The sequence below is a fragment of the Labeo rohita genome, chromosome 19 (assembly GCF_022985175.1).
Source record: "Labeo rohita strain BAU-BD-2019 chromosome 19, IGBB_LRoh.1.0, whole genome shotgun sequence".
NCBI classification, from domain to species: Eukaryota; Metazoa; Chordata; class Actinopteri; order Cypriniformes; family Cyprinidae; genus Labeo; species Labeo rohita.
Genome location: NC_066887.1, coordinates 20,801,797 through 20,823,010, shown reverse-complemented (window position 1 = coordinate 20,823,010; position 21,214 = coordinate 20,801,797). Strand labels below are relative to the sequence as shown.

The following is a 21,214-nucleotide window of genomic DNA, read 5'->3' as shown; positions in this document are numbered from 1 at the left end:
AAGCTTTAGTTTTATTATGCAAAATATGATGTATTTTTTCTTTTAGTCAGATGCTACTATATAGTATAAATATTTTGCAATTTAAATAAGGTTATTATGGAGATTTATTTATTTATTTATTTATAAAGTATTTTAATAGAAATATAAGGTTTCATTATGTTATGTTAAAAATTTTCAAGATTACTATATATATATATATATATATATACATATATATATTATATTAATTTATAGTCATCCTCCATGTTAATATTTAATGTAGTAATCTATATATATATATATATTGATTACTACATTAAATATTAACATGAATGAATGAATGAACGATCTAAAAAAAATATTAAACTCTGTAAAAGTGAAACAAGGAATGTGGTGTATAATTGTGTGAAATGTATGATGAAAATCAAGCAATTTCGCCAAGCAAATATGAAGAAATAGGTTGCAGCAGTTTTTATTTCGACTGAACTTGAGAAATCCGCGATGGGACTGAGCGCGAATGGCTTCAGCGATTCCTTATAGTACAAAATCGCTGTCAGTCAAAAGGAGATGCAATCTTTCGACAGACCCTCCAATCATCACGCAGAAGCTCGGAGTCCAGGCCAGCCCACTCCTCATTTGCTCCTCATTCACCCCCAGAGACGCTGAGCGTCCGTGGGCGGGACATAATCGCAGCGTTTATCCAATGACCGTCTAGTTTCAAAGCACTGAAAAAAAACGTTCAAAGCAGCCGCATTGAAGTCAATGGACGCTGGGCTTCAACGGGGAAATGCACTGTGACGCTACGGGAATGTATGAGAAGAAAATCAAGTCAGCCGACCTGCTATATCTAACTGATTCTGAACGAACTCGTCTTTGAGATAAACGTTTTTTAATGCATTTTTAGTCAATAAAATGTTAATACAATAGTACATAATTTGACCATTAATTTTGTGACATTATAGGGGAAGCTGAGCTTCCCTTGCAGTCTTAAAGAAATCGCCACTGATCTCGAGATGGGAATCGAACTCGGGTCACCGTGAGCGCAGTTGTGCTTTTGTCATAACAAGATCATGATAAAAATAACATCATAACAATGAAATAGCTATGATACTGGGTTTGAAATCAAATGTTTGCATAGTTATGACAGAAAACACTAGCATCTAACAATGCCTTGGAAAAAACAATCTTAAAAAATAAAGTTTATGCATAAACCCAAATAGGAAATAAAACAGTTATTGAATAAGCATGTGTCCTGTTCTGTGTCCTAAACTCCTGAAACATTGGTGTCTCATTTTAGAGCAGTCAATGCAATTTAAAAGAAGTCAATTAAATCTGTAAGTGGGGGTGGGTGGGTGAAAAAATTCAGATGTAATCCCCTTTGTAATCACTGGCATTTTTCAAAAGTAACTGTAATTTAATTACACATTTTTTCTCAGTAACTGTAACCAATTACAATTAAATTTATTTTGTAATTTAAATTACGTAATTCCGTTACATGTAACTAGTTACTCCCCAACACTGCGAATATGTAATAGGAATTGGCGAAACATTCATGCATTTAAGGGTTAAACAGTTATTGTACAACAGGATTCAGAAGAAGCCAAGTGTGGAGCATGATTTCCAACTGATCAGCATGCTGAATTTCAAGATGCTGTTAAAAAAATGTTTTTAAACCATTTCTCTGTCAGTTGCACGAAGATAACTAGACACCGCCGCAGTGATTGTGTTGCACTGACACCTGGCTGGAAGGAGTGGGAGGAGACTTTAAAGGAGAACTCCACTTCCAGAACAACAATTTACAAATAATTTACTCACCCCCTTGTCATCCACAATGTTCATGTCTTTCTTTCTTCAGTCGTAAAGAAATTGTTTTTTGAGGAAAACATTTCAGCCTTTTTCCCCATATAATGGACTGATATGGCTCCCCAATTTTGAACTTCCAAAATGCAGTTTAATGCTTCAAACGATCCCAAATGTGGTTGTAAACGATCCCAGCTGAGAAAGAAGGGTCGTATCTAGTGTAACGATCTGTTATTTTAATAAAAATAATACAATTTATATACTTTTTAATGCCAAACGCTCGTCTTGTCTTACTCTGCCTGCACTGTTTTTGTTCCTGTTCATGACAGTTAGGGTATGTTGAAAAACTCCCATCTCATGTTCTCCCTCAACTTCAAAATCACTCTGTATCGCTGTTTTGCCTTTTTTTGTCAAGGGTCTTTGATCTTTTTTGCATGTTCACTTTGCAAAGACTGGGTCGGAACTTCTGCAATGATGTAGGATGATTCTGAAATGATTTTTGACGTTGAGGGAGAAAATACGGTTGGAGTTTTTTGAAATACCCTAACTGTCTTGAGACAGAATACACAGAGTTCAAGGATTGCAAGGCAAGACGAGCATTTGAGAATAAAAAATATTTAAATTGTATTTGTTTAAATGTAAATAACTGATCGTTTCACTAGATAAGACTCTTCTTCCTTGGATGGGATCATTTGAAGCCGCATTTAAACTGCTTTTTGAAAATAGTTCAAAATTGGGGCGCCGTATCAGTCCATTATATGGAGAAAAATGCTGAAATGTTTTCCTCAAAAAACATCATTTCTTTACAACTGAAGAAAGAAAGACATGAACATCGTGGATGACAAGGGGGTGAGTAAATTAAATTATTCGTAAATTGTTATTCTGGAAGTGGAGTTCTCCTTTAATGTTTATTAAAACATTAAAAGGCCATTTTCTGAATCTGATTGGCTGAGAGGTGTGTGATACTGTAGTAATATCGGAACTACAACCGTTTCACTGTTTGTATCACTCCGCTTGCATTTTTTCTCACAGCAAGTGTCACCCAAATCCACTCTAATTATATAAATCGTACTATTTTTGTGTCACGGAATGTCAAATATGTGGTTTGTTAATAAAGATAACGTCTACGTGAAAATTTGCTAAGATGTTTTCGTAGATGTAAGCTCTAGGGCGTCTGCGGCCGTTCAGTGCTCACGAACCCGCGAGAGCAGCCTATCTTGTATATAGCAGACAATAATTTACGCTTTTTTGTTTTCGACCAGACTACATTAGTTTGCATCCTTATCTTGCTGAGACAGCTGTTACCCAGTGACCTGTTCTTCCTGCTAAGTAACATCTAAAGAACATTTCAACTGTTTTTGTTGGACTGTTATTTGTTTGGAATGGCACCTTTCCCATTTCTTCTCATGCAATCGCATTTGTAACTCTTTTCCCATCTGTATACGTATTCTCCTCTTAATTTCTTTCTTTCCTGTTTTCACACTCTCCTCTCTTGTCTTCTGTTCTTTAAGCAGACTTTGACTCATCTTCTCAGTCAAACACTTATGGCAGTGATTCAGAGAGAAGGCACGCTGAGTTTCTGTTCCTCATTGAGGCGTTTCAGCCAAATGCTGCCAAATGAAGGGGTAGTCTGGCACTCTACCAACGTACTAAAATACCTTACCCCGATCACCTCAACCTACACGCCTCACACATACTCCAATTTTCTGCTTCTAATGTTCCGTGACTAAAGAGGCCCCATCTGTGCTCATAGCGCCTCAATATTCTATTTAGAAATATAGATGGCATCAGACATGAAAAAAAAAATTTTTTTTTTTTTTTTTTCTTATATTACTTTGTTGTAGGCTGTCCTATAAAATGAATTTCTCTCTAAAGGCGAAAACCCCATGTACATCTGTTTTTACTTTAAAAGAAACTTGTTCTTCATCAGTATCTGACTGTTTTTCCAAGAACTATATGTGAATGTCAAGTCACTTAAATTTAACAGAGAAACAGTACTATGTAAGATAATAAAATGTTCAGAAAATGAATCTAGTGCTGGATACAACACTACAGAGGACCCGATGGCCTAGGGCCAGTGTAAATTTGGAGTCAGTTACTGTGTTGAGACGCTTGATGATTATGTATATTTGTTTTATGCCTTGCGGATTTAAACATTTGGCTTTTTATAATGTGTTTAATGTTGTTGCTAATTATACTGATTTTAAATGTCACCAATGTAATATAATTATTATTATTATAGTATAGAGGCAGTTTTGCTGAGTGATTTGTGATCAACATCAGTTAGAATGCCTTGAATATTTCAAAACAAAACACCATATGCTATCTATCATTTTCAACCAAGTGAGTGTTTATGAATTTATAACGCTGACAGTCATACATTTATAGATGTATGCTCTAAAAAATCCTGGGTTAAAAACAACCCAGTGCTGGGTGAAATGTGGACAAACCCAGTGTCTGGGATATTTTAACCCAGTGGTTGAGTTAAATGTTACACTAAACTTTTAAACTTTCTGGGTAGTTTTATTTAACTTAACCCAGAGTAATTTGGAAATTAACATTTACTAATATATTCAACAAATGTATTCAACATGTATTAATAAGTTGAATAAATAATAATTCAGTAATATACAAAATAAATGGTTTTTATTTGTTATTGTACTGAGTTTAATTTTAAAATATGGGCAGTTTTTGGAGTCAGTCACGGCATCTTTCAGCTACGGGTGAAAAGTGAGGCCGTGGTCGGAAGTTTGAACTCGGCAAACAGCAGCCTTTCACCGGCTCAGATTTTGGCGACACACCGGCACGAGAATTGGCACTATTTTGGTAAAAAACAATTACAGAGAATGGTTGAATACACTAAAATTAAAATTCTACTTTTAAATGTTTTATTTTTAATGTCTAAAATGCTTGTTAAATGAGTTTAAATGTGCGTATTATTGTAAACTATGCTGTATTCACCCAAATAAATTCAATTTGTGTTGTATTTTGTCCATGTGTTCTTGGTTAATAACAAATTTTCATCTTTTGGTTATTGTTGTTGCCTCTAGTAATTCTGTGTGTTTTTTGTAAATTCCAGTCCATTTTAAACCAGCAATATAATAATTGTTAAACAATAGTTTAACCAGCATGTGTTCTGTCCAATATTTACCCAGCACTGGGTTGCCAAATAACCCAAGTTGGGGTTTTTACTATTTGTAAAAATAAGTTTTTTATCGTTTGTGATAGGGCCAGAAATTGTTGGCATGGACAGTAGAGATCGGAACCAATGGACCAGTGAAAAAAAGCATGTTGTGCCCTAAAGCAATTTTTTTTTTCCTACTACTTCACATTTGTAATTTTTTATTGCATGTTTTAAGCATAAAGCTCACTACATGTATTACTTGTTTCTTAAGATGTTTCTTGCCGTTCAGTTATTATAATTTTACTAACTGCCATGTCGTTAACTGATAAATAGTGGTACTTAATTTTTCTTCTATGTTTTCCTTTGTCCTTTTAATTTCCAGTTTTTGCATTACCACATGAAATGCTCTCCAGTGGGTAAGGGTCAGCTAAATTGTTGTTTGGCTAGCTTTCAGTGTTTTTTTTCAGTTCTGCATAGCGTTCCCCTTCACCAGAGACATGCTGCGATTTACAGACATGACCATTAGGAGAAAGAGGGAGCGAGTGACAGGAGCAGAGCATCCACACTCATAATGCAGCATAATCACTGAAAATTGTACTGTGCTCCATCAGAATACTGTCCTCTCCGTAGATAATGATACCGTGTTTGGTCTCTTCCACGAAAAACAACCGAATTAACAATTTTCATCGCAGTGTAAATGCATTAGTAGCCTTTCTGCTTCGCAACCTAAAGGCGTTGTGCGAGATGGTACGATGGCTTTAACTTTATTGTGCACAAATGGCAGCTGTTAACTGGGGCATCGACAGGCACTATTATGACTTTTATCTGCACAGATATGAGGAGAATATTTGTGAGGCGCTGATTAAAAATGACAGTGAACTTCGTCTGACCTTGATCAAATTTCTAGCTGGAGGAAAAATTTCCAGTCTATTTCATTTCACTAATTACAATATATTCTCGTTAGGTTCCTGTAATGTAGGTTATTACAATACTCAATCCGTTTTTCCGCAAGGGCCTTCTAATAGCCCCTTATAAATGACAAGTACAGTTATGATTTATATGCGTTATAAATGTGCAATTTGTAATTTTTTTTTCTTTGTAAAGCCCAGCCTGGGTTCATGTTCATGTGTATGTCTGTTTGTGCAGGTCGTGCTCTGATGAGGCTCACTGACAGAAAGTTGGAGCGTATGGGCATCATGCAGGAGAGTCAAAGACAGTACATCTTACAGCAGGTCCTCCAGCTCCGCGTCAGAGAAGAGGTCCGCACTCTGCAGCTGCTCACGCAAGGTACATACACGCAAACATTTACAGCTGTGCTCAGGGAAGATCACCATAGACTTCTAATGTTTTTAAATTAAACTAATTAGACTTTCTTCACTTTAACCCTGCCTTAATAGATTTTAATTAATGAATTGCTCCCCTTTTATGAAGCTGTTTTATGAAGAATGTGTAGTTAAATGCGTGCAGTAATGCTCTCTGTCCTTTCTCCTTGATCTTGTTGAGGGTCCCCTCACCCTCTAAAGAATGAGGAAGTTTTTGCAGAATTCAAATACGATTCAAAGAAACTCATATCAGAGTCTTTTTAACTAGAAAAGCAAAGACAGTCAAGAAAGTTTTTAAACTTTAATCAAAATTTAAAAACTGAATGGATGGATGGATAGATGGACAGATGGATAGAAGAATAAATGGATAGATATAGGCATGCAGATAGATGGTTAGATAAACAGATAGATGGATAGATGAAGAGATGAATGGATAGACAGATGGATAGATACTAAATTGGATAAATGATAGAAGAATAAATGTAAGATGGATGGATGGGTAGATGTACAGATGCAGGAATGGACGGATGGATAGATGAATGTATATAGATATACACAGATGAATGGATAAACAGATGGATAGATGAATGGACGGATGGATTGATGTATAAATAGATGTACAGATGCATGGATGGATATATAAACAGATGCATAGATATATGGATGGACAGATGGATAGATTGATATATGGATGTACATGGATGGATGATAGATACTAAATGGATGGATGGATAAACATATGGATAGATAGATGGATGACAGATGGAGAGATGGATATATAGATGTACAGATGCATGGATGGATGGATGGTTAAACAGATGGATAGATATATGGATGGATAGATGGATATATATCGATGTACAGATGGTTAGATATTGTGGAAGATGGTTGGATGGACAGATAGATGGATGTATAGATGTACAAATGCATGGATGGATGGATGGATATATAGAAGTATAGATGGATGGATGTTAGATATACAGATGGACAGATATATGGATGGGTGGATAAATCAATGGATACATAGATGTACAGATGGATGGATGGATGGATGGTTAGATATTGTGGAAGATGGGTGGATGGATGGATAGATGGATATATAGATGTAGATGGATGGATGGATGGATGGATGGACAGATGGATAGATGGATGTACAGATGCAAGGATGGATGGATAAATGGATAGATATTGTGGATGATGGATGGACGGATAGACAGATGGATAGATGGATGTACAGATGCATGGATGGATAGATGGATAGATATTGTGGATGATGGATGGATGGATAGGCAAACAGATGAATGGGTGGATGAATGGATAGATAGATGTAAAGATGCAAGGATGGATAGTTAGATATTGTGGAAGATGGGTGGAATGGATGGTTAAACAGATGACAGATGGATGGATAGATGGATATATAGATGTAGATGGATGGATGGATGGATGGACAGATGGATAGATGGATGTACAGATGCAAGGATGGATGGATAAATGGATAGATATTGTGGATGATGGATGGTCGGATAGACGGATGGATAGATGGATGTACAGATGCATGGATGGATAGATGGATAGATATTGTGGATGACGGATGGATGGATAGGCAAACAGATGAATGGGTGGATGGATGGATAGACAGATGATAGATAGATGTAAAGATGCAAGGATGGATGGATGGTTAGATATTGTGGAAGATGGGTGGATGGATGGTTAAACAGATGGATGGATAGATGGATATATAGATACAGATGGATAAATGGATGTACAGATGCAAGGATGGATGGATAAATGGATAGATATTGTGGATGATGGATGGATAGACGGATGGATAGATGGATATACAGATGCATGGATGGATGGATGGATGGATGGATGGATAGATGGATAGATATTGTGGATGACGGATGGATGGATAGGCAAACAGATGAATGGGTGGATGGATGGATGTATAAATGGACAGACAGACAGACAGACAGACAGACAGATAGATAGATAGATAGATAGACAGATAGACAGACAGATAGATAGACATAGATAGACAGATCTATCTATCTATCACACGTATCTGCGTGTACACAAAACCTTCCTCAAGTTCAACAGGGTTCAAAACTGTTGACCTTCATGTTTACTGGCTAAGCATTCCTTGGAAAAGAGAGTTAGTGATTGAAAAGGAAAGAAAGAGAGGTATTATTTGGTAAAGGCCCCAGCTGTCACTGCAGTTTTTTTTTTTTTTTTTTTTTTTTTTTGCTCTCTTTCTGATATACAAGCTAAATTAAACAATGACGTGCATGGGAACAGACAACACACAGATGTTGTCTAAATCGTCCAGAGTTTGCAACGGCCCAGTGAAGGACAGTATTTTAGGGGACTAAAGAGGAGCTGCTGTGACAAAGAAAAGCTAGGCTAAGCGTTAGCTCTGTTATGAGAACGTAAAGGAAAACACAACTTAAGCTCTGTTGAGCATCTGTTACATGTTGTCAATTACCCTTGAAAATGAGATATATACACATTATCATTTATAAAGTATGTTTTCTCTGCAATACAAAGCAAACATGCTAGACTTTATAGTAAATGAAGCAAGAAAAAAGTTTCCTTACAGAAATACATTTTCACAGCTCCTCATGGGTGCACCTGCTAACTCATGTATACCACTTGGATACACACAGACTGACATTAGCTGCTATCTGCAGCGACTAACAGCTTTTATTGTGCTCTGGCAGTCGGGTATCATGCAGACAGACAATAATTAACCTTTAGGGCTCATTGGACCATGCAGGGAAAATAATTAGATTCTGGCTCCCGTGAATGCCAGAGGCATGGCTGGACCACGAAGGCCTTATCAGTTACAGTGAACCGGACAGTAACAGCCGCTGTTTTCTACTTCACGTAACTATCCAGCGGGCGGAAATCACTGATTGGCTTTCATGTCATGCTATTTCATGCTATTGTGAGCAGTGTTTGCCAAAACACATGACTTTTATATTGTCGTTCAATCAATGCAAGATATAATTTTAATGGTAAAAGGTCTAAAGTCACATAAGTTTTTTTCGCTTTCCTCAATAACAGTGTAAATTTTGTCATGGCTCAACGTATCAGGAACACGTACACATATTGTGTTTTCATTAAGTATTTAGGCTTTTCCATTAGCGTTTGGTTGGATGTGTATGATATGGAAAGTATGTACACCCATAAGGCAACAGTGACCTCATACATGTGAACATGACTGAACATGGTGTAAGTTTTTCTCTCTGTGGGACTTCTACAGTATCTGCTGATGTTGACGTTTTCTCTTCTCCCCTGAGTGAGATCAGACTTGTTATTTTGCCAACTGTGACAGTACCAGAACCCAAATCAAAATGAAATCATCAATACAAAATTAAACCCACCCATAGATACCAAACAAGCACAACAGATGGCTCACAAAGCGCTTGTACAATTGTTTATGGGCCTTGAGAACTAATGAGAACTGCTGAGCTCTAATCATTCTGTCATAATTATTTCTCATTAGTGTTTACACTCTGCTTTTAAATCTGTATCCATGGCTACATTAAATATTCCACTTCGGGGGAGACAAAAACCATCTACACTGTTGTTATAAAAATAGATGTTCTCAGTGTTCTCTAAGTTAATGAATCAGCCAGTCTAGAAAGGAAAGAGTGACTGAGCCAAGTTTAACAAGTATTATCTATTTTTCCTTTCTTCTAGCTTTTGTGATTTAAGCATCTCTGCGAATTCCCCAAAACATCAGCCTCGTTTTAATTCATGAAGAGGTCAGAATCGTAGAGGTTATTGCACAGATTATGAATTATTGCGTACGTGTCTTGACGGGGTCAAATCTCAGAGGTTGTTGTACAGGTTTTAAATTGGCTGCCATCTAGAAAGTTAGACAGCGAGTTTAATAGCGGTCCAGCGAAGCTCATTTATCAAACCAAAAGAAAAGAGCAAAAGTAATCAGTAACAAAAACGCTACGTCCTTTTCTAAGTGCTTTGAATGTCTTTGGGAGTCTTTGAGGGATGATGTATACATTTAATATTTTTTTAATGATGCTACGTTATGACGTTTTAATGTATCGCCAAAAAAATGTGGTGGTTAATTTTGTCATGTTATTGTTGGTTTTAATTTTATTGGTTAGAAAACATTTAGCATTTGCTATTTAGAGTACACTTTTTAATCTGAAAGATTGTCATATCTTTATCATTGTAAATAGTAAGGAGAAACATAATTTCATTCATAATGATTATAAATCTTTACACTACCAGTCAAAAGTTTTTGAACAGTAAGATTTTAAATTTTTTTTTTTTTTAAAGAAGTCTCTTCTGCTCACTAAGCCTGCATTTATTTGATCCAAAGTACAGCAAAAACAATTTTGAAATATTTTACAATTTAGTTGTTTTTTATTTGAATATATTTTAAAATGTAATTTATTCCTGTGATTTCAAAGCTGAATGTTTAGCATCGTTACTCCAGTCACATGATTTCCTTCAGAAATCATTCAAATATTCTGATTTGCTGCTCAAAAACATTCATTCATTCATTCATTCATTCATTCATTCATGTTGAAAACAGCTGACTAGAATTTATTTTAGGCTTCTTTGATAAATAGAAAGTTCAGAAGAACATCATTTATCTGAAATAGAAATCTTTTGTAACGTAAATGCTTTTTATTCATTTTATTCACTACAATTTTGTATTCTTCAGAGAATCCTGAAAAAATGTACTCAGCTGTTTGAAATATTGATAATAATAATAATAATAATAGTAGTAGAATTTGTGACACTGAAGACTGGAGTAATGATGCTAAAAATTTAGATTTGATCACAGGAATAAATTACATTGTAAAATATATTCAAATAGAAAGCAGATATTTTAAATAGTAAAAAATATTTCACTATATTACTGCTTTTGCTGTGTTTTGGATCAAATGCAGGCTTGGTGAGCAGAAGAGACTTCTTTAAAAAGCATACACAAATTTTACTGTTCAAAAACTTTTGACTGGTAGTATATAAATGATGTATATTATGCTAATGTAAATTATAATACACTATATAGAATATATTTATAAATTGTAATGCATACAATTGTTAAGTTTTAGATATTTTATTTTTTACACTTTTAAGTTATTTTAATTTTTGATGTAGTGTAATGTCTGTTAGACTAATACTGGACTGGTCAATAAGAGGCTTAAAGTGCTGCATTTTATTTATGGAAAAAGCAGTGACTGGCATAAATAAAGTGCACAACAAGCAAAATATCTTGCATATGTGGTAGTCTGTATCAGTAATGTTTAATTGGGGTATTTTGCTGAGCATTTGCACTAGTATATCTAGGAGGCAATGGTGAAGAGATCTTTATTATGAAGCTTATAAGAGAAAAAGAGAGAGAAAGACAGTGAGAGCGCTCTAGGGAGAGAAATGCACTCAGTGGTCCCCTCTCTAGGGGAGTCGGTGGGAAAAGGTGCAGATTGGTATCATTATTTTGCGGCGCTTCGAGGAACCCTTCGTCTTCTCCAGAAGGTCAGATTAATTTCATTTTTTAATTTCCTTCCCAGGCGATCCCAGAAGAGACACTTCCTGAGCCCTGTTTGGGAAGATGTGATTAAGTCTTGTGGAAGAAAATGAGTAAAAGAAATATACTCTCCTATTATTCCTCCATAAGTTCCTGTCATTCAGTCACATGTTTGATGGAGTCCTCAGCTGAGAATCATATAGAATCATATGTGAAATAGATGAGTTTGCACATAAGAAGCTCATTTTGACTGACACAAAGAGTTTGGCATCATTGGGAACAGATGAAATTTTGCTCAATTATATAATCATATATTTGGAAGCATGTTTTCACCAAAAAATACAAAAAAAAAAAAGAAAAAAAGGTTATTGCAGCTTTTTATTACACAATTATGACTTTTTTTCTCAGAACTGTTTGATATCAACTTTTAACTGCGAGTTAGAATAGTCAGAATTGTGATTATTTCTCAGAATTATGACTCTATTTCTCAAAGTTGAGATATAAACTCACAGTTGTTTCTTTTTTCTCAGAAGTTTTAGTCTCAGAGTTTATATCAAAATTCTGAGGAAAAAAGTCATAATTGCAAGATAAACTTGCAGTTGCGACGTATAACGTCATAATTGCAAGATATAAACTCACAATTCTGACTTTTTCTCAAAATTTCATGATCTAAACTAAAATTCAGAGAAAAAAAGTCACAGTTTTGAGTTTATCTTGCAATTCTCACTTTATTTCTCAGAATTATGACTTTATTTCAGAATTTCAGTTTGTTTCAGAATTGCAAGATATAAACTCTCAGTTGTGAATTTTTTTCTAAGAATTGTGCCTTTTATATCACAAAATTGTGAGATAAACTAGAAATTGGAAGTTATGAAGTCAGAATTGTAGATATAAACTTACAGTTCTGACTTTTTTCTCAGAATTTCATGATATAAACTCACAATTCTGAGAAAAAGTCACAGTTGTGTTTATCTTGCAATTATCACTTTATTTCTCAGAATTATGACTTTATTTCTCAGAATTGTGAGTTTACTTCTGAAAATTGCGAGTTTATTTCTGAAAATTGCGAGTTTATTTCTCAGAATTGCAAGATATAAACTCACAGTTGTTACTTTTTTTAGAATTGCAAGTTTATATCACAAAATTCTGAGGAAAACAGTCATAATTGGAAGATAAACTTGCAATTTTGACTTATGAAGTCATAATTGCGAGATATAAACTCACAATTCTGACTTTCTTAAAATTTCATGATCTAAACTAAAATTCAGAGAAAAAAGTCAGTTTTGAGTTTATCTTGCAATTCTCACTTTATTTCTCAGAATTATGACTTTATTTCTCAGAATTGCGAGTTTATTGCTTAAAATTGTGAGTTTATTTCTCAAAATTGTGAGTTTGTTTCAGAATTGCAAGATATAAACTCTCAGTTGTTAATTTTTTTGTTCTAAGAATTGTGCCTTTTATATCACAAAATTGTGAGATAAACTAGAAATTGGGAGACTTTATTTCTCAGAATTGTGAGTTTATTCGCAAAATTGCAGGTTTATTTCCCAAAATTGTGAGTTTGTCTCAAAATTCTGAGAAAAAAAGTCTGAATAGCGAGTTTAAATCACACAGTTCTGAGAAAAGAAGTCAGAATTGCGAAATGTAAATTCACAGAATTGTGAGATTAAAAACTTGCAATTACCTTTTTTTTTTATTTTTTTAATTCAGAGGTGGAAACAGGCCTCCATACATATGAATAGGAATAGTTCACTCAAAAACAGAAGATATTTTGAAGAATATATATTAAAGTCAGTGGGGTCCAAAAGGACAATGAATGACTTTCACCGTACGGATTAAAAAAAACAAAAAAAAAACACTCAGTTTTAAAAAAAATATCCTGTTTTTGTGTTCTACAGAATAAAGAAATGCCATAAGGGTGAGTAAATGATGACACAACTTTAATTTTTGGGTGAACTGTCCCTTTAAGGGATATTCTGTTCAATTGAATTTGCATTTCTACACATTCTGAAGTTAGAGATACTGTACCAATGAATTACAGTGACACAGAGAAGTAAGAGGCAATGATAATGTAAGTGTAAATAACAGCGTTAAGCATTTCTTTAAAGTACAGCTTTCTTTAAAAATCAATTTGAGAGTCATTTTCTTTTTGCCCTCAGGGACGATCAATATAAACCATTTTTCAACTATCCATACAAACAAAAGTATTCACAAAGAAATGCATCATGACAAATGTTTATCTATTGAGGAGTAAAAAGCATCCCACTCCTAAAAGGGCTGTTTTGTTTGTTAAATAGGCCTGAAGAGTCACTTCAGGGTGTTATTTGATTCTGTAAGCTGCCCAGAAAGACAGCAAGCAGTCTTTTGCTTGGATTTTTTTATCACTAACGTCAATAGCAGCACAGAATTTAGAAAGTTCAGAGTACAGTTTTTTTTTTTCTTCGATTGGTCATCGCTGCTCATTAAAATGCGATTTCCAAGCAAAACCGTTTTCATTGAAGCTGAACATCTTTTGAATTTTTTTTTTTTTTTTTTTTTTTTTTTTTTAATCTCATGATGATCTCATTTTTTTTTTTTTTAGTGTTTTCACCAACTTCCACCCACTGCTGACTAAAATACCCTTGACATGAGAAATCGAGAGCTCCCTACTTACATTTCCACTTTAGTTTTCGTGTTCTGTATCAGAACTACAAGGCTAATCTTAGCTGTGCCATTTTGCTTTGCTCTTCACCGCATCTTGTTGCGCCGCACATTGTGGGCTGTGAATGCCAAGGTCACAAAGAGGCCTGTTGCAGCACGATATTCCTCAAAAAAAAAAAAGAGAGAGGAAACTGTGATGTGTTTGTGTGTATACGTGCATGTTTGTGTTTCAAGGACAGGGGAAGAAGAACCAGTGAAGCATGAGGTCCATGCTATTAATGAAACAAAGGTTGAGACTTCTAGATGCAGAAAATGTCAAATGTGAAAATGTGCACACATACCTATAGATGACAGTATGCAAACAGCTTTGTCCCCAAGCAGTGCTTGTGAAAAAAAAATTGCCAGTATGTGAGAGTAATCCCTAGTACTGTGGAAAGTGAAGTGCAGGGTTGCCAGTATCCGCCCACTGGCCAATCTAAAACTGATGTAAAAAAATATATTCTGAAAGAAAAACTGATACATGATCCACCAGGCTGTAACAATGGTCTACACCATACAGATAAATCTGTGCAAATGAGACCATTTGCCCTGGAGGTTTGTCAGGTGCAGCCATCCGGTCAATACAGAGAAGCAGCGTACTGTAGCATTGGCTGGATTAGAAATTAGAAATGAACTGGCTGGAGGTTTGAGTTTCACAGCGTGGAGCCTCGTACATCAGTTTCCAGAGAGCAGCAGTGCCATTAAAAACGCATCGGCCTGGTTCCACTCTGTCTGCACCCCCCCATCTGCAGTGCAAAACCACCGAGCTCTCCGGCCGCCCGACGCCAAGATGCTCTCACAGATACACTCACACTTGTACGTACACATAAACATGCACTGCCTTGTGTGCATATACACACTGGTAGTTGCCATGCAGTCAGCTTCCCAGCAATAGGCCATGGACCTCGCCAGCAGGATCAATACTGTGGGCATTAAGGCCATGGAAGCCAGTCCAAGCTCTGCCCTGCTCCACCGAGGGCTGTTAATGAGATATTTATATATATATATATCAGTGCTTTTTATCATTCAGGCTAGGTCAGGCTCTATAATGTTGTGCGTTTCATAGTGCTCGTTGGTGTTACTGTGTCTGCACTGCATATGGAAGATCAGGATTGTTGCACATCAAAAAAACAAGCTACCAAACTCCCAAACATTTATGCAAGCGATCTAGTTTTGTTATGCCATGTCGCTTAACCGTGAAGTAAGTACTGGCAGGCCGCTTTTGGCATATTTAAACCGAGTGTTCCATCTAGCAGCAAAAATTAGTGATAACATCCATATGTTAAAAGTTTGACAGCGAAAGCCATTTGAACAGTTTAATATAAAATTGGCTAATTCCAAATACAATGCATCCAATTAGTATGAGAGAGCGCCGTTCTTGACTTCTGCAGATGAGTTCTAGTGAATTTGTGTTCTTGAATATCAACTTGAAGAAGAAAGTTAACACACTTGAAGCATGTAATAATTTTATGAAGGTAGATTTGCATGTTGAAATCCACTTTGCCTGCATTGTTGTGGGAAATGAAAAGGGTCTTTTAAAAGCCGTTTTGATGAATGAGTTGGTAAAAGAGTGAGGCTCGTCTATCACATGGCTGTGATTGTAGGTTACTTTATTTTTTTTTTTTTTAAATGAGTATTACCTGTCCATTTTATTCTCTCGCTCCAGCCCCAGCAATTTCTAAAAGTGGTCCTTGAGCTCTGTAATTTGAGACTTCCTGCAGTAGAATATTACACCCTTATGAACTGGTACTGTATAGTGGTGGAACTATGGTACAACGATAGTATCAGGTGGTAATACTATAGTATCGTGGCACTGAATGATACCATATTTACTTGCCATCGTATTTACATACTCCTAATACTATGAAACTTGTCCAAAACTATCATGGTTCCTTCTTTATTAGTGCAGGCATTTGGAAAGGTTTATTCCAAAGAATAGAATGAAGGAATGGTTAGTAGAATGTGGTTATGTCTTCTAGATGTTATTGTGGGGTGTGAAGGGAAGTGTGTTTACCTGAGGTGTCATCATACAATGGCTCTGTTTACACTTAAAATTGAAGTCAAAAGTTTGCATACACCTTGCAATATGTGCAAAATGTTAATTATTTTTTAAAAATACGAGGGATCTTACAAAATGCATGTTATTTATTATTTAGTACTGACCTGAATAAGATATTTCACATAAAAGATGTTTACATATAGTCCACAAGCGAAAATAAAAATAGGCTCACTGATGCTTCAGAAGGAGCTGGAGGTGTAAACTTTTGAACAGAATGTGTACATTTTTCTTATTTTGCTTAAATATCTTTTTTTTTTTCATTTAGTATTAGCCTTCAGAAGTTACAGAAGACAAAATAAGTTCAATTTACCCTGACAAAACAAAAAACAGCTGTGGATCATTTAGGTAACAACACAGCATTGAGAATCAAGTGTCTGTAAACTTTTGAACGGGATCATTTTTATAAACTCAGCTATTATTTTCTTTTGTGGACTATATGTAAACATCTTTTATGTGAAATATCTTATTCAGGTCAGTACTAAATAAAAAATACCATGCGTTTTGTATGATCCTCCTTATTTTGGTAAAATAATATCTTGCAGATTCTCCAGGGTGTATGTAAACTTTTGACTTTAACTGTATATTGCCATTTATCTGTATAGAGGCCCAACTCCTATTGCAGAAAACATCCCCCAAACCATGACAATTCCTCCTCCGCCTTTCACTGACTTCTTATTTATTCAGTTTGATGCTGAACAAAATGCAAATCATTGAAACTTGCTTTCATCACTAAAGTGAACTTTGGACCAGTTCCTCTCTTCTCAGCAAAGGTGAGCTTAGCCTTTTGATTTTTTTTTTTTTTTTTTTTTTTTTTTTCCTGCTGATGAGAGGCTTGGTCACTGCAGAGTGTGCTTTCGGTCTGACTCTTATAAACATTCCAAGACAGAGCCTTACCCTGTTCAACACTGAACTGGCAAGCACTTCCAGCTGTAGTGTTGAAGCAGTTCCTTTTTGAGAGCCTCTGCATTATCCCGTCTTTTCGTGCATTTGTCTGACGTGGATGACCAGCCTTTTTGGAGTACTTGAATTAATTAATGTTATTGTAAATCTGCAATATTCAAGAAGTCACCAATCTGGAATGACCAACAACTTTTGCAATGGCTAAATGTGTCATCCTTTTGGCCTTCATCTGGCCAAAACCGTTCCGCAGGGTTTCAGTCACCTTACAGCGGCCCACCATCTTGCAATCTTGGTGAAAATTGGAGGAATGTTGGCAGTTAAATAGAGTTTGTCATATCGTTAAGGAAATTCGCTTGGAGGCATTTGAAAGTGTTCTCTAAGTTCTTTTTCAAATATATGACCCTGGACCACAAAACCTTCAGTTGCATGTCTTAAGTTGAATGGGTATATTTGAAGCAATAGCCAAAAATACATTGTATGTTTGTGGTCCAGGATTACAAATCTCAAGTTTTTTATGTAAGATTATTCTAGCTTTTCTTTTCCTTTTTGCTGTATTTTCAGTGATTGTTAGACAATGATTTTTAAAATTTAAAATACATATAAATCATGTAATAAATTATCTGTTTTCCACTTTATGGTAATGCAGATATTAGAATGATATTATAATAATATCAATCAGAAATCGTAATCGTAAATCATATTTATTTTGGAGTGAAATAAGACTGGATGACCTTCACCCATTTTTCTCCGCTGGCAAATTTTGATCAGATCACTCAAATCAGATGTTTATACCAGGGTAGAAACAGTCCTTTTTGGAAATAAAATGCATAAAATGTGGCTTTCCTGTCATGCAAATTAAGATATGTATTAGCCATGACAAGGTGTAATAAACACCATTGAAAAAGCATTGAAACTCTTTCCAGAGTGTGGAGTTTGTTCAGTATGTCTGCCAGATGACGTTCTTCAGAGGCAGGTGTTCAGGTTTCCTTTCTTGAGCTGGCAGACTCAGCCTTGCAGTCTTCACCCTTTGCTTTTTCCCACGTCTTAAACAGCTTCTCATCTGAAGTGGACTTGAGATTACGTGTGAAAGGAAATTGCACAATATACCAGAAGAACTGTTCTGTCCATGGAACGCTGACCTCTCAAAACAGCATAAACATCTGTTTTGAGTTCACTGGATAAATGGCCTTAATTATGGCATATTTTCCCCCACATATTCTGTAGAGCTTTTTGGACAAATAGAGCTAATTTTTCCCTCTTAGTCAACCCAGGGGCTCCACCTCTTGTTTTTCAATGAGTCTGATTGTAGCCTTTCACTGGACTATTGAACATGCTCTCCCTGCTGTGGCGTCGCACACACATCCTCTCTCTGTTCTAGCCTCATCCATTCCTTCTCTAAAGAATTGCTGTTACATTCTCCAGCACTGATCAACAATCCATCATTAGCTATAATTGCTGCCATTACACATTTAATTGCCTGCCAAAATGTCCCTTTCCTCCCTCTCAGGGTGAGCATGATGAGAAGTGATTGTTGTCTACTGTCTTATGCTCAGGAAAACGGACTGTATGAACTAAACGTAAAGTTTGCACTTTTCTTCCTTTAATTAAAAGTGTTAATTTGTTGTAAGAATCAAGGCGCACACAATAGAGATGACTGTAGGTACATTACCAGTACGTAACCTCTTACAATATTCTAGAATGGTGGCTGGGATTTTTATTTTGTTCATTCAGTTCCTGTTTACTTTTCTCCACTACCTCTCTGTGAATAATGTCGCAGCTGTGATCTAATTGTTGCGAGTTTGCTCTTGCATCAGCTCACAGTATATCAGAATCTCACTGACTCATGGAGAGCAAATTGGCTTAAATCAGTTTGAGCCTTGATAAAAATCGGTTTATAAATATTTACAGACAAGGACTGCCTGAAGGGTGGGTACCAATGAGACTTATTTGTAAGTAGCTGATGCACTGCACTGTAGCTCCGTGAGAATGTCAAGCTGTTTGTGCCCCGTCTGTATATCTGTGTGCAAGTATGTGTGAGTGTATGTTTGAGAGTAGCTGCAGGCTTAGTTTGCCCCCTATTAAAGATTTACACTCTTCACAGGGGTAGTTATTAAGCCCCTGGGCCCCTTTATGACACTTACTTTCAGTTTGATGGAAACATTGTGAGGAGATTAAAGCCACTTCATTGAAAGGCCTTTTTGCTATTCTGCTTGATTGATCTTCAGCAGGCCTTTGATACACAAAGTTAAATGTGTCTCTCTGTCTCCTTGCCATCTTTAAGGAATAGTCCGAAAAAGAATGAAGAATTTTATCTCTGTCATCTAAGTTTCATTCTGTATTTCATCCTTCTGTTCTATCTATCTATCTATCTATCTATCTATCTGTCTGTCTGTCTGTCTGTCTGTCGTTCTAACGTTCTGTCTATTGTTATCATTCTGTTGCTCTATCGTTCATTCTTTCTATCATAAATTGTTCTAACATTCTGTCATTCTATCAGTCTTTCTATCCATTGAGCCATTAGTCTATCTGTTGTTCTGTCGTTCTATCATTCTATCTTATCTATCCGTCCGTCGTTCCATCTGCCTGTCTGTCTGTTGTTCTGTTTATCTGTCTGTCTGTTGTTCTATCTATGTATCTGAGTATCTATCTGTCTGTCTATCATTCTATCTATAGTTCTTTTGTTCTATCTGCCATCTATCTGTTCAGTCGTTCCATCGTTCCTTCGCTCTATCTATCTGTTGTCGTTCTTTCTTTCTATCCATCGACCGTTCTGTCATTCTTTCGTTCTATCTATCAATCATTTCTATCCATTTCTATCTATCTATCTATCTATCTATCTATCTATCTGTCTGTCTGTCTGTCTGTCTGTCTTATGTTCTATTTGTTCTATTGTTCTATTGCTCTATCATTCTATCGTTCTTTCTATCATAAATCGTTCTATCTATAATGCTTTCATTCTATCAGTCTTTCTATCTGTCGAGCCATTGATCTATCTGTCTGTCTGTTCTGTCATTCTATCATTGTATCTATCATTCTATCGTTCGTTCTTTCTCTCATCAGTCATTCTGTCTGTCATTCTTTTGTTCTATCAATCATTCTATCTGTCTATCTATCTATCTATCATCTATCTATCTATCTATCTATGTGTCTGTCTGTCTGTCTATCTATCTATCTGTCTGTCATTCTGTCATATCTATCTATCGTTCTTTCGTTGTCTCCCATCTATCTTTTGTTCAGTCATTCCATAGTTCTATCACTCTATCTCTGTTTTTGTTCTATCATTCTTTCTTTCTATCCATCAACCATTATGTCATTCTTTTGTTCTATTAATCATCTATCTATCCATTCTCTCCATATCTATCTATCTATCTATCTATCTATCTATCCATTCTCTCCATATCTATCTATCTGTCTATCTGTCTATCTGTCTATCTATCGATCTATCAATCTATCTGTCTATCTGTCTGTCATTCTGTCATATCTATCTATCGTTCTTTCGTTGTCTCCCATCTATCTGTTGTTCAGTCATTCCATAGTTCTATCACTCTATCTCTGTTTTTGTTCTATCATTCTTTCTTTCTATCCATCAACCATTCTGTCATTCTTTTGTTCTATTAATCATCTATCTATCCATTCTCTCCATATCATCTGTCTATCTATCTATCTATCTATCTATCTATCTATCTATCTATCTATCTATCTATCTATCTATCTATCTATCTGTCTGTCATTGTCATATCTATCTATTGTTCTTTCGTTCTGTCTCCCATCTATCTGTTGTTCAGTCATTCCATAGTTCTATCACTCTATCTCTGTTTTTGTTCTATCTTTCTATCCATCAACCA

General features: G+C 35.7%; 1 protein-coding gene across 3 annotated transcripts in view; it reads left to right on the top strand.

The window, feature by feature from the left end:
* Window positions 1-21,214, top strand: part of samd12 (sterile alpha motif domain containing 12) — a 101,317-nt gene that overhangs the window by 32,580 nt on the left and 47,523 nt on the right. For all 3 annotated transcript variants that reach the window (XR_007829833.1, XR_007829832.1, XM_051136918.1), the window contains exon 4: window positions 6,050-6,190. Coding sequence is in view for 1 of the 3 variants with exons in the window: in XM_051136918.1 (XP_050992875.1) it covers window positions 6,050-6,190 (141 nt within the window). In the remaining 2 variants the exon portion in view is untranslated. The remainder of the gene's footprint in view (window positions 1-6,049; window positions 6,191-21,214) is intronic.